General features: G+C 49.9%; 1 protein-coding gene across 1 annotated transcript in view; it reads left to right on the forward strand.

Moving 5' to 3' along the window:
- Positions 1–15,000, forward strand: part of dlg4a (discs, large homolog 4a) — a gene marked incomplete at both ends in the record, with an annotated part of 72,434 nt that overhangs the window by 23,651 nt on the left and 33,783 nt on the right. Inside the window, 2 exons of the mRNA XM_084450305.1 lie at positions 12,600–12,761; positions 14,858–14,914. Of these exons, the coding sequence (XP_084306431.1) occupies positions 12,600–12,761; positions 14,858–14,914 (219 nt within the window). The remainder of the gene's footprint in view (positions 1–12,599; positions 12,762–14,857; positions 14,915–15,000) is intronic.

The raw sequence follows: 15,000 nt of genomic DNA on the forward strand, positions 1-15,000 counted from the left end.
TGCCGTACCATTGCCAGGTAACTGTGATGTGTGTGTGTGTGTGTGTGTGTGTGTGTGTGTGTGTGTGTGTGTGTGTGTGTGTGTGTGTGTGTGTGTGTGTGTGTGTGTGTGTGTGTGTGTGCATGTGCGTGTGTGTGTAAGGAATAATAACATGTGTCTCACTGTGTGTGTCACAGACAAATAATGATTAGGGTTGTGTGTTTGTGTGGCAGGTTCATGTGTGTGTGTCCATGTTGTGGTGACCAGAGCAGGTCCAGGTCCCAGTGGTGGACAGACGGAGCCTCCAGGCCCTCCCTCCACGGGGCCCTCCATCCTCAGGGCCCTTAAGCCCAACCCTTAATGCCGGTCATGGGAGATCCGTCCGCACTGCCACCAATGCTAAATGCACTTAAGAGCCCAGACCAACAGACAGCAGTCTACGAGTGCCTGGCCTAAGGGAATATATGCAAGTAGTTTGTGTGTGTGTGTGTGTGGGGGGGGGGTTCATGTGTACAGTGTGTGTGTGTGTGTGTGTGTGTGTGTGTGTGTGTGTGTGTGTGTGTGTGTGTGTGTGTGTGTGTGCGAGCGTGCGTGCGTGCGTGTGGTCACGTGGGTCTTCCATTTTTCCACTTACTGTATCTTAGGTCCTATAGCACACCTCCTAGCCCAGAGGTCCTATAACACACCTCCTAGCCCAGAGGTCCTATAGCACACCTCCTAGCCCAGAGGTCCTATAGCACACCTCCTAGCCCTGAGGTCCTATAGCACACCTCCTAGCCCAGAGGTCCTATAGCACACCTCCTAGCCCAGAGGTCCTATAACACACCTCCTAGCCCAGAGGTCCTATAGCACACCTCCTAGCCCAGAGGTCCTATAGCACACCTCATAGCCCTGAGGTCCTATAGCACACCTCCTAGCCCAGAGGTCCTATAACACACCTCCTAGCCCAGAGGTCCTATAACACACCTCCTAGCCCAGAGGTCCTATAGCACACCTCCTAGCCCAGAGGTCCTATAACACACCTCCTAGCCCAGAGGTCCTATAGCACACCTCCTAGCCCAGAGGTCCTATAACACACCTCCTAGCCCAGAGGTCCTATAGCACACCTCCTAGCCCAGAGGTCCTATAACACACCTCCTAGCCCAGAGGTCCTATAGCACACCTCCTAGCCCAGAGGTCCTATAACACACCTCCTAGCCCAGAGGTCCTATAGCACACCTCCTAGCCCAGAGGTCCTATAACACACCTCCTAGCCCAGAGGTCCTATAACACACCTCCTAGCCCAGAGGTCCTATAGCACACCTCCTAGCCCAGAGGTCCTATAACACACCTCCTAGCCCAGAGGTCCTATAGTGGTCTTGAATGGAGGTGAGATGGAAATCAACATCACATCATCTGTTTTTAGACTGGTCAGACGGTTTCTTCCAATCTAATCCAATCCAACTTTATTTATAGAGCACATTTAAAACAACAAGAGTTGACGAAAGTGCTTTCCATTTCAAACGATACAAGAAACACAACACACACAGTAGGGCAAAAGGAACTAATGGAACATAAGAAACACAACAACACAATATAGGACAATAGAAACCAAGAAACATAATAATAAAGATAAACCACTCTGATAGCCTACTAAGTATTAAAACGCCAGTGAGAACAGATGTGTTTTTAAGCGGGACTTAAACACTGGAAGCGTAGGGGCCAGCCTAATGGGCAGGGCCAGTTCATTCCAGAGTTTTGGGGCTACGACAGCAAAAGCTCAGTCCCCCCTGTTCTTAGTTGATAAAGTGGTTTTAAGATGGTTACATTGTTTTTACAGTACAGGAACAGTGTTCCTCATCCTAGTTTGTCCACTAGTCCACTAGTCCACTAGCCGTCAGAGAGGAGGGTCAGATGTTTGGTTGGTGGGCTCATTCGTATGGTTGACTGGGAAGAAAGAGGACATTATATTTAAAGTTAAAGTCCCACTGATTGTCACACACCTGAGTGTGAAATTTGTTCTCCGCATTTGACCCATCCCCTGGGGGAGCGGTGAGCAGCAGCGGTGCCGCGCTCGGGAATCATTTGGTGATCTAACCCCCCAATTCCAACCCTTCACACAGCATTATGGATCCCAGACATCAGATAGCACAAAAGCACATTTTGCACTTAAATAGCACATATCCACCGATGTCCACTAGCCTGGCTTCACAACCCTGATCACGTGATCGCTCTCCACGAGCACGTGAGATCATGTGATTAGGGTCGTGAAGCCAGGCTAGTGGATACCATAATAGCTGAGTGGACATCAGTGGATATGTGTTATTTAAGTGCAAAATGTTGCTTTTTACATAAAAGGTGGGGGGCTACAACTGTAGCCACCGTGGAGAAAAGGCCATCATCTTTCAAAAAATGTCTTCACTTTGCTGAGTAACAAAATAATATTGTCTGTATTGGCTATATCTGACTAAGCCAACAGAGTCCTGTCAGAGTTCAGTGCCAGCCAGACTGTGTTCTGGGGGGGGACTAGGGGAGTCTGGCTGCTGGTCTGACCTACATGGGATCCACGCGCTGGGAAGCCTGGGCATGATCACAGTCTCCACCCCGGCTGGCTGAGGCCAGGCCATCTGAAGATAACACACTACTACTGAACCAGCAGCTCTCTGATCATTACATGGAGCTCGGTTTTCATCTGGGATGTGACAGTCAATGCTTACCAAACGGGCTGAGGGTAGAGGCTGGGAGGATGGAGGCTGAGGAGCAGGTAGAGGCTGGGAGGATGGAGGCTGAGGAGCAGGTAGAGGCTGGGAGGATGGAGGCTGAGGAGCAGGTAGAGGCTGGGAGGATGGAGGCTGAGAAGCAGGTAGAGGCTGGAGGGTGGAGGCTGAGGAGCAGGTAGAGGCTGGGAGGATGGAGGCTGAGGAGCAGGTAGAGGCTGGAGGATGGAGGCTGAGGAGCAGGTAGAGGCTGGGAGGATGGAGGCTGAGGAGCAGGTAGAGGCTGGGAGGATGGAGGCTGAGAAGCAGGTAGAGGCTGGGAGGATGGAGGCTGAGGAGCAGGTAGAGGCTGGGGTGGCCGAGGCTGAGGAGCAGGTAGAGGCTGTGGTGTTTGAGGCTGAGAAGCAGGTAGAGGCCGGGGTGGCGGAGGCTGAGAAGCAAGTAGAGGCCGGGGTGTTGGAGGCTGAGGAGCAGGTAGAGGCCGGGGTGTTGGAGGCTGAGAAGCAGGTAGAGGCCGGGGTGGCGGAGGCTGAGAAGCAAGTAGAGGCCGGGGTGTTGGAGGCTGAGGAGCAGGTAGAGGCCGGGGTGGCGGAGGTGGAGGAGAAGGTAGAGGCTTGTGGGCTTTGTGCCCTGTTAAAGTGTCCTGGAGTTAGCCAGCGCAGTCGTCCTCATCATGGTGACCACAAGACAGCTCTCCAACCAGCTAATCGTTGGGGAATCCCACCCTTTGCAGATGTTGTCATGGAAACACTCTGGGTCTTGTGGGGTTTCCTCTCTGTATGTGCTTCTTCAGTGCAGCGCTAGGATTCCAGGTTCACCTGTACCCTGAACTGGGCACACTACAGGATTAAGCACTGAACACACTGTAGCACTGTGTGAAGCAACAGTAGCTCACTGTAACGCCAATCAGAATGGCAATATGAGGTTCATTCTAGCAGTGTCTAGGTACTGGAATGTGGAATGCTGTATCACACAATGCAGTAGGCTTACTGCTGTTCATTATTCCTTGTGCAGTTATTTTACCTCCACTGTTCCATAGTGCTGTACCCTACTAGGAGCATGTGGCTCACCTGTATAACCACACAATGGTACATTCTGTGGTATGTTCTCTTGGATGGGATGTACCACTGTGCCAGCTGCAGAATGACGGGGGGGCCAAGCCCACAGAGGAGCAGGCAGAGGGGCAGGCCAGTCTCACGGGGCAGGAGACAGAGGAACAGGTCAGTCCCACAGAGCTGCAGGTCGTGTGCTGAGCCGGGGTTCGCATCATTAGCAGCCTCAGAGAGCAAGCAACTGACAGGGATACCTCACTGTCCATAGAAGGCACTACACATTCTATCAGTCTATCCACTAACAATACAATCTCTCTTTTAATGTAGCCTAATATAACTGCTGATTTTGGAATATATTTGAATATATATATAGAATATATTTGAAGGTTTTATTTAATGCCTGTTTTTGTTTTTTTACCTGTGTAATAATTAGCAGAAGTGCATATACGATCTATTATGGTACATATGTGTGTTTGTCATGATATAAATATCATGAAACATCTGAGCATTCTATCAAAGCTCTGTCTCCATAACATTCAGAACGGCAAACACGGCCAGAGTTCTATTTTAGAACACCAATATCCATGGAAACGGCGTCGCGGGGTTGAAAAGCACAGCTTGGTCAGACAGAGAAATCACGCACAGCTGGATAGACAGATCTCTCTTTCTCTCTCTCACACACACACACAGAGAAAAAGTCAATTACCCCCAAATAATGAATTTACCAATTAATAAAAACATAGGCTAATAACCAATTCAACCAGATAGACCAGCTATTTAAAGCGTGCAGCAATGTGGCCAATGTTTAATATAGTTATGACCTTTAAGAAAGAAAAAAAATATTCCAAGGATTTTTACACTGAGCTGTTTGAGAGCATGTTTGCTCCCAGGCAAGATTGTCTAATTTATGATTTGATATTGATCGCCTAAAGATCCTCTTGTAAGTACTTCGTTGTGTACACAATTGATTTGTTAGTCTATAGACTCAGAGGTCTCTCGGATTCGACTCTCGGCAGGCCAGAGGCAACAGTCCAACTACTGTATACGAGCATGACAGGTCTAAGCAGGATCAGCGTCTATTGCCATCTCATAGGCTTTTATCAATTCCGAGAATCTCTCCGCCTGGCTGTTATTATACTGAGGGAGAGAAAACGTTTAGGGTTAGATCTTCAAAAGGTATCTCAACCCACGCGCCCGGTGCGCCTCGAACGGTCGCATCTGTTGGGTTTTACATTGACGTCACTCGAGAGCGCGGAGCCCCGCCGCAGTCGGTCCTGAGATGAATGCACAATATTCGTTCCACCTGGCTCTCTCGCTCCACCCTGTGGACGTGGTCAGTCAGCACACACAGTACAGTCATTACGTACAACGTGATATCCTTCTAATCAAGGCAGTAGGAGTGAGTTTGGCATTGGGGGGGGGGGGGCATATTTGGAGTAGTTAAAAAAAAAAAAAATGCTATACCATTATCTGAATGTACCATTAGCATGAGCAGTCAATATTGAGTCAGTCAGTCACGAAATGAAATGATCAGTGCAATATCTAAGTCTTATACAACCCACTTTGCCTTTTTCATATTGAAGAAAATGGCTTCAACTCTCTGTTTCTGCTTCGGTCATACGTGCTCTGAGTCCACAGGATCATTTTGGGGTGGGACAAATCCAACGGTTTCCAATATTGTGTGGGAACCCCGGTTCCTACACTTATGCTTCTAACACTCTAAAACCATTATCTTTCAGAAGGGCTACTATTAGGCTACATACTCTGGTGTGTGTGTGTGTGTGTTGGGGGGGGGGGGTGGCAGGTGAAGTGGCTCCATAGGTTTCCTGATGGTTAATAGATTGCATGGATGGTGGATTAAAGGGAGATCTGTTTCTCGTCCTCAGTAGCTGCTTACATGTGTTATCAAGGCTCGCTCCTGCTGTAAGCCCACAGATGAAATATGGAAGCGCCAATGGACACGGAGACCTTGTAAATGACCTTGTATGAGTGTGTATTTGATCATGTGTATAATAGGATGTTTTGGTGACGGCGCTTTCTGACATATGGGACATGACAGACCATTAGCACCAAGGACGTTCGTGTTGCCTAAATACCGTATTGAAGCATTTCAGCACCAAGGACAGCTCCCACCGGGCGCCTCGCTCCGCGTCCAGAAGGTGGAGCCATCACTGCATTTTAGGCAATGTAATGAACCTTAACTACATGTATACCAAAGCACACTGCTTAGGTGTTCTCCAGCAGAAGACAGTGTAGGCTATTTTTTGACGTAGAAATTACATCCAAAAGAAGTAGGTGATCTGAATGGTGTGTGCTGTGATTAAAGCAAACGTTCAGGTTCTATGGAGGTCAGATGGCCAGTACTGGGTGGGGGTCCAACCATATATTTTGCTCCGCTGGCGTATGATCCGTTTCAGTATGCAACGTAGCCTATCATTTACGTTTCGGTTCAGATTGCGCATAGAGTACAAACGTTACGGTTTCGAGAGAGTGGTAGAGAGCAAGAGAGAGAGGGGAAGAGAGACCGTGTGTGTGTGTGTGTGTGTGTGTGTGTGTGTGTGTGTGTGTGTGTGTGTGTATGTGTGTGTGTGAAAGAGAGAGAGAGAGAGAGAGAGAGAGAGAGACCAGTAGACTGATAGGCTCCATGATACAATCATGATTGATCCTTCTAAACAAACAGCACATCCCAAACGTCAGAGCATGGGGGAATTTTATAAGTAGGCCATCAGCATCAGCAAGAGTTTCAACAGCGTAGTCGGAGTTAAAGTTGCATTTACCCGTCACACATAAACACGCGCTGGAGTTGAACATCGACTGCCAAGTTCCATCTGGGTACCAACACGATCGCCTGCATTATCAGCGGCACTACTCTCGCTCTCTCTCGGGGCTCCAGCGTCGCGGCTCTGGCGGTGGACCGGCGTGGTCTGGTATATGGGGTTTGAACTGATGTCTCCGCCTGTTAGGAATTTAAAGTGCCTTTCGCCAGTGATGTGTCAGTGTAAGGTCATCTGCAGCAACCGGACTCTCTCGCTCATGTTCGGTTGCAAGGTAAGCGTATGCCGCTCGCGATGTCTTTATCGATGCAGATCATCTTGACTGTTTGTGTTACGGTAGCCTACGGTGCTTTACTGCGATTTGCAAAGGATTTCACGTCGGGCAGAGGGCGAGATGAGATTTTTTGAAAAGATGAATGAGGAGCCATAGTGCACGTGCCCGTGTGTGTGTGTGTGTGTGTGTGTGTGTGTGCGCGTGTGTGTGTGTGTGTGTGTGTGTGTGTATTCCACTGCATTTATCAAGTAAACGGTGTTCTAAAGGGGGGTTGCATGCCTCATATAACCCTAACGCTGACACAATGAAATCGCTGACGTCGCACTCTTATCAACCTGTTTATGCTTTCCGTACATTTGCATTTAACTAAAGTGATTTCAACATGGGGATTTGAGCATTGGTCGGCTATCGGTCTTACATACTGTACTGTACTGCTCACAGTAGGCTATACATGTTGGTGCTATACTCAGCCATATTATTCACGCTCGACAAGCAGTACTCTGTGTTCAGATCAAGCATTGGTCAAGCCCGTTTGCATGGCGACATTCAGATGTGCCATTTCTACAGGGCATGTATCAAGCAGCATGAGTAGGCTGTGCCACTGAGCCATATGCTTCCCCCAAGGCATGTTCTCCCTCAAGAGGGAGGCTACCGCTGGTAGACGGTAATCAATGAACCACTCACATTTCTGCTGTTTAGTGCAAGGGTAATCTAATCAGCATGAGCTGCACAATAGCTCTCAACACGTACTGTACCTCAAAATGCTTCACTTCCACCATTCTGCTCTGCACTCCAGCAAAGACGGTGTAAGGTTTGGCGTTATCAGAACTGATGACCTTGCGAGGAGCGGTTTTTATTTCTGAGAAGCACCATGATAACATCCCGCTTCCCTGTAGAGGAACCTGTCATGGTGGGTCTACTTGGAACCGATGACGTCATAAGGGATGGATCTCAGGTGTGCGTCGGGGGGGGGGGGGGGGGGGGGGGGTGACATCATCATTACGTGACTAAATGACTGTCATGTACTCATCTGTTCTGCGATTTAACAATAGCCTCCATTTTGTCCCACGGTTCATTCCCTATGTATATATTAGCCCAATTCACACGAAAGGTCCCAGAGAAAAGGATCATTTTCAGAACACACTGCCTCGTCGTCGTACCCCTCCCCACCCAACTTTGAGCTGTGTCCAGCGTTGCAGTCCACCCAGTGTCCCGTTCCACATGGCGCCCATTCTTCAGACGGTCCTCCTCCCAGTCTGTTAGCAGTGTCCAGCCAGCCCAGTCTTCTCTGGCTCTCACCAGCCCTAATATGCTGGGACCAAGGTGGGGCTCCGGAACCCCTCTCTCCTGAAGGTCCTCTCTGAATCTGGCTGACCAGGCTGTCCAGGTTCTCTGACTGTGTGTGTGTGTGTGTGTGTGTGTGTGTGTGTGTGTGTGTGTGACTCCCACTAACAAAGCCCCCAGAACTCTCCCATGTCCTCAGCCAGACCTCAGTCCTCAGTCCAGAGTTGCTTCTCCACAGTCTGACCGTTCAGGCCCGGTCCAGGTGGACGGACCCTGGCCACAGTCTGACCGTTCAGGCCCGGTCCAGGTGGACGGACCCTGGCCACAGTCTGACCGTTCAGGCCCGGTCCAGGTGGAAGGACCCTGGCCACTCGCGGACAGCAGAGACCGGTAGACGCTTTGTGGAGTTTGTAATCACAGCTGTGGGAGATTCATTGATCGATTATTGATCCCTAGACCTTTGATCTTTCCCTCGATGATGATGGAGGTAATTCTGTACTTCCTCTCGGACCTCAGCGTGGCCGGGGTCTGGTTTCCTGTCTAAGACCAGGTCATTGGTCCTTTGCGTGTTGCGTTACAACTAACCCCTCTATTACGGCTCCTCTCCCAAGGTCATCTACAATCTGACACGTTCCCCTGACAACATCAGTCAGGCACGTTCCCCTCAAAACTCTGTCCGACTGGACCAGCAGCGCCTCTGCTCTCTCTCTCCACGGAGGGGGTGGAGAGGGATGGAGGAGGAGGGGAAGCTGCCATGCATCCTGCTGGGGTTTACTTTACGGTTATGTAAAACACATATGACACAACACAGCAATGGGAAACATGTTAGTTTGTTTTACGAGACCAATCATTGAAAACACGTGCCTTTGGTGGCTCTGCTACAGCGTATGTACAGTAAGCACGCGTCTCGTTTGTGGTCCTCAGACTAGAGAGTTGTATGGCTGGCAGGGAGAACTTGGTTGCGCAGGTTAAGTTGAAGCTGACTTTGTCAGTTCTAGAGGATTTAGGAGCGGGGGGGGATTGATGGAGCCGGGACCCTCGATGCTCAGCGCACCCTGGGGATCCACTCATAAGGTCTTTACCAGAACACCACCAGATCACGGTGCTACTCCCACCAGCTCCAGCCCCCCCGCCCGGCGCCCGCTGGCAATCTCTCTGTTTTTTGATGACTCCGAGATACATTCAAGGTACATTATTGGAGTTTTTGTTGTTCATATTCTTTGCCCATTCAGACAGCTAGTCGGAATAGTCGCTTACTGAGCATATGTGTTTCTCTGGATGGATTTGACCCACTTCTGCTGCTTGCATTATCTGCACCGCTTCCACTTCACAACCAGGCTGATCTCCCATGGTGCACCCTGCGCTGTTGTGGGGGTGGGAGGCGCAATTAAATTCACATAACTTTTCTCTCTCCCTTCATCCGTATCTTTGTACTTCTCTCTCCATCTCCCCCCCCCCCCCCCCCCCCCCGGCTCCTCCTCCATGCTGGCTTCCCTCTGGAACAAGTCTCATTACATTATGGAGTGAGCAGCAGACCGGTCCAAGCAAAGGGAATGTGTGGACTAATAAGACCGAACATGTTTGAGGGTGATTCCACAAATGGGCCGAAGCTCTAGACGCAGGCTTACAGTACATACACATACTGCCGGACATGTATAACATCGTTACTCTCTGATTCACATTATTTTAATAACTCAAAACTCCATTTTGGATTTCTTGATTCACACTCAATATAATACTTTTGTTGAGTTGACCAGAGGAGATGGAAGCGAGTTGCTGTGAGTGCCTCTACCCAGCTGCTGACCTGCTCTGGCCCTTAAGGTCGCACATAAACGGACGTTTGAGATCATCTAACTTCCGTAGTTTGACGTATTTCCGACGCAAACAAGCTATGAGGGTGGGACATATGTTCAGAGGAATTTGATTGGAACATTGACAAGTGGACGGGTTTCAAGAACTTTAGACAGATTCGATAGAAAGATAGCGTTGATTGACGGGTGGATGTCGTGAGATTATTGGCCTAAAATCTAAGGTACCTGTTGTCGTCATTGCACATGACCTACCGTTTTCCAGGAAGTAAGAAATTATATACATTGATATAAAATTATAACACAAGTAGAATTTTGTAATTTTTTGGGCATACATCGTTGAATAGGTGAACACTATGACCAATTATGTGAACCAAAATGGGACAGAATGCTTTTTTCATTTCAGTGCGACTTTAAAGCCACACCAGACGTTTCATTGACTGAGCTATCTCAAGAGCGAGCAGCTTTTGATACACAATAACATTCAATCTGCTGAAACAACCGCTGCACGTTTACAGTCTCACAGGATAGTTAAAGAGGAACGCCGCTGTCATAGCAAGTTTAGCTCAAATGTCGCTTTGTCCTCAATGAAACCGATCCGTACACACCAACATTTAACCTATCCATGCAGTAGTAAGCTAGCTCCTTTTTCCTCTGTGCGCACACCCCCTTTATAATGGAGGTCTATGGGCCTCTGCTAAAAACTATGATAAACATGCATTTTCAAGGCAGGAAGCGCAGGGTGTGATCTTACCGGTGTCATTATGCTGTCATGTGAAATATATCGCATTCTCAAACCGAATATTGAAACAAAAGCTCCATTTGAGTCAGAACTATTTTGCCCAACGCACTACACCATACCTTTCACACTGTAAACTTCCGCCGCGGTAAAGCTAGACGATTGTTTAAATCCTCCTAGCCATGCCTAACACGTCAACACATGGGGATGGTGATTCATTTCACAAGACAACATTCTACTGAGCGGCATTCTAAGGGGCGTCCTGGCGCTTCCTGTCTTGAAAATGCATGTTTATCATAGTTTTTAGCAGAGGCCCATAGACCTCCATTATAAAGGGGGTGCGCGCACAGAGGAAAAAGGAGCTAGCTTACTACTGCATGGATAGGTTAAATGTTGGTGTGTACGGATCGGTTTCATTGAGGACAGAGCGACATTTGAGCTAAACTTACTATGACAGTGGCGTTCCCCTTTAAGATGCTTGCATGGCTTCACGATCAGAGTCAGATGGGTTCTGTTGCATCTGCTGACCTGACAAAAGGAGGAATGTTCTCCAGTCATACAGTAGTTCTGCTCCCTTCACTTCTTTATTTCATTGTGTTCTCCTTCTCATCACTTCCTCTCTCCTCCTAAGCCCCCCCCCCACTGCTGCAGTGTCATTTTTCTCTCTGTAGCTCACCCTCTCCCATTTCTCTCTTCTCCTACTCCTCCTCTCCTCCCCCCTTCCATCCCTCCATCTTCACTTTCTCCTCTCCCTTTACATCTCACCTCATATTTCCCTCCTTCTCTCTCTCCTCTCTCTCCCCCTCTCCTCTCTCCCTCTCCTCTCTCTCCCTCTCCTCTCTCTCTCTCTCCTCTCTCTATCTCTCTCTCTCTCCTCTCTCTATCTCTCTCTCTATCTCTCTCCTCTCTCTCTCCCTCTCTCTCTCTCTCGCTCTCTGTTCAGGTCTTGCTCTCTCAGTGTAATGTGATCTGGCGTCTCCCCTGCCACCCCCCCACCCCCCTCCGCTCCAGCTCTGCTCTGCTCTCTCTAGCACTGCCGTGGTTGCTAGGCAGCAGCTGATCTGGGAGCAGGGGGGGGGGGGGAGCGGGGAGCACCGTGACACCAATCCTAATGCCACACTCAACACAAGGCCTCCAGGCAACGCTCCGTGTAACTCCTAGAATCTTCCGGGGCCTGGCGGAGGACTGGTGGAGGGCGGCTCGCTCCCGCATCCACATCCCTGCACTGGCTCCTCCCCTCCTCCAGAGGGGCCGGCGAGCGCCGGGAACACAAACGCGCATCAGACACGGACCCCCCCCCCCCCCCCCCAAGGACCGCAGGGCAGATCCGCTCCGCGATATAGCCCAGCGCCTCCGCACATGTGTGATGGCGTTTGTGTGTGTGTGTGTGTTTGCCCTAAAACGGCGCGTCATCCATCTCGCTGGGAGTGTAATCCGATCCCAGGTGTGTGGCCGGCACAGTGGGCTGCTGGGAGATTGCCAGGTGTGGGGCACTGGTAGGACAGCGGGGTCATGTTATTATGGGATGGTTTCCATGATGATAGAGAAGAGCTGCTCTGAGTCATGGAGGCTGCGCTGTGCTCTGGTGGGGCTGAGCAGTGGAGGCTGCGAAAAGCACATCGTGGTCCCTGTTAGGGGGTCGTCCTCTCTGTGTGTGCGTCTGTGCAAGCTGCCTACAAATTGTCCTTGTGGCTGCTGCAAATGTTCTGTTATTCGTGGGCGTACGGACTGTCATGGTGGTCCCATGTTCTGTTATTCATGGGCGTCCGGACTGTCATGGTGGTCCCGCGGACTGACGGACTCTCACCTTTTTGGGAGCGGTGGTCAGAGACACAAACACACCCGTCTTCCTGAATCTGCACTGAACCGATTATTGTTAATGTGGTCTGCGCCCGATACGTGGCACCTGTTAGCAGTAACACCCCCCTCCCTCCTCCCCTCCTCTGTGTGCCCCCCCCTCCACCTCCCCCACCCCCTCTATGTGTGTCTGTAGAAGTACAGGTACCAGGATGAGGAGACGCCCCCCTTGGAGCACAGCCCCGCCCACCTGGCTCCAGGGAAGAGTGCAGAGATGCTTCACATGAGCGACAAGAACCTTGCCGCCATGGAGGCCATGCACGGCTACACACCACACACACACATCTCCCCCATCAAGGTAGGACACACACACACACACACTCGGTACATATGCAAGATAGACATACAGTGCATAAACATATTTACATGCGAAGCGCTACGTCCAAAAACACAAATCAATCTCCTGGAAGGTAGGAGGACATCTGCTTACACTCTAACCGCACCGCCTGGCTCACATCCAGGGTCAGGGGTCAACGTGCACACCCGGCCTTCACTACGCAGTGCCCACATGCACGGCTCCGTCTCTGGGTACCGCGGAACCGCACACACACACAGAACAGATAGGAAGATGGTTTCCAGGACAGACGCAGGGCCTAATGCATGGTGACATTGACCAGGCTCTCCGAGAGAGAGCCTTTAACAGTGTGGACAGGTCCGCGCGTCTCATCCAGTCTGACCGGGGCCCCTAGAGGCAGCGTCCAGACGTCTGTGAGAGCAGTGGACAGATGTTTCCAGACAGGTGGACTCCCCGCCACGCGCAGACAGACGCTAGAGCCCACAGGCGTGCAGCCAACAGGCACATCCGACCGGAGCGCCAACGCCAACTCACTCACCTTACATGAAATACATGAATGCAGATATACAGTGAGGACAAGTGTGCTGCGTACACACTGCATCCATCTGCTGTTACGGGTTACCTACCTGCACCTGTGAACCCCCCCCCCCGCCCCCCCCCCCCCCCCCCCCTCCTCCAGCGTTCTGTATACTATATCTACATTTCATAATTGTCTATTGCAGTGAATCATCTTGGGATACATTCGTTAACATTTTTCTCTGTAATGGACGTGTACTGCAGTGTGTCCGTTTGTTTGTCTTTCATAGCCTGTCTCATGTATCTGTGCTACTGGAATACTCAGACTTATCCTCTTAAAGACGCCATTTAAAGCCAAGATATGAAAATCCCCAATGTCAATGTGTGGGTTCCAGCTCCACCATGTACTATATCATCTTGTTATCTGCCTGCTTACTTACCATCACTTAAGGAAATTAAATGATTCCAGATATTTCCGGGAAGAAGAAAAAAAAATCATTCCGCTAGTTTCTCGGGTTTCATTGACCTTACTGAGGATGTGTCTATGATGTCATAATGGCTTCTCTTCTTAATCGCACCACAGAATATTATGACCTCCCTCTGGTTATGTTTGCTTTGTGACAACACCAACAGAGCGTCTGTGCTCACTGTTCATTTGTGTTGCATTGTAACATTGGCTTTATGACATCATCGTTATGCCTTTCACATCATATGTCTATGATGTCATATTGGAATCTTTGCATTATGACATCATAAGGCTGATAGTGTTTATGGACTATCCATGAGGGTCCTGATACTGTAAATGCTAGTGTTACCTGGTCAATACTCTACCCAGCTAGACCTGGTCCTAGACTACTGGTTGATAACAGTTGGAATACCTTGACACTGATCTTTAAAATGGTGCAGGTTATTTGAGATGTTTTGAAGATCATCACACGGCCCTATTTCTGGAAGACTGCCCTACTTTGTTGGTTCTGGTTCCGGTATAAAGGTCCTTTTTGTGTTTGGTTAGTTCAGACAGATGTGTTTGCGCCCCCATGTGTTAGTAAAGAGCAATTGCAGCTCATTCCCTAACCCTGTAGTCTCGCGATGCCAGACTTTTGAGATCTCCACCTCTCCGCCACCGAAACATCTAGTTGAGCGCCGCGTTTACAGGCGGACTCGTGAGTCTACTAACCCAGTACTGTGGGAACAGAGGGGCCGTGCATGGACAGATTTGGAACTATTTCCCCCAAGCAATATGTCATTAAATACGTTTCACAGTGAAATATTGATGCTAGGAATAAACTGTAGATGATCAGTGGTTGCAGTGGTGATGATGATGATGATGATGATGATGGTGGTGGTGGTGGTGACTATAAGTATAGCTTCACAGTCAGTTACCCTCTCACCCCCCTCCCCTCCCTCTACCCCCCCCCCCCCTCACCTGCCTGTACAGTCAGTTACCCTCTCACCCCCCTCCCCTCCCTCTACCCCCCTTCCTCACCTGCCTGTACAGTCAGTTACCCTCTCACCCCCCTCCCCTCCCTCTACCCCCCCCCCCCCTCACCTGCCTGTACAGTCAGTTCTCTGTTGTTTTGCAGCCAGTGTTGATGTCGACGGGACACACTCCTATGTACACCTCTGCTGTTTCCACACTGGTAAGAGCACAGCGCCCCCTGCTGCTCAGCGCCGCCCAGCCACACAGTTTCCATCATTATCATCATCATCATCATCATTGTGACTG

Source organism: Borostomias antarcticus, assembly GCF_949987555.1.
Source record: "Borostomias antarcticus genome assembly, chromosome: 15".
In the NCBI taxonomy this organism is placed as follows: Eukaryota; Metazoa; Chordata; class Actinopteri; order Stomiiformes; family Stomiidae; genus Borostomias; species Borostomias antarcticus.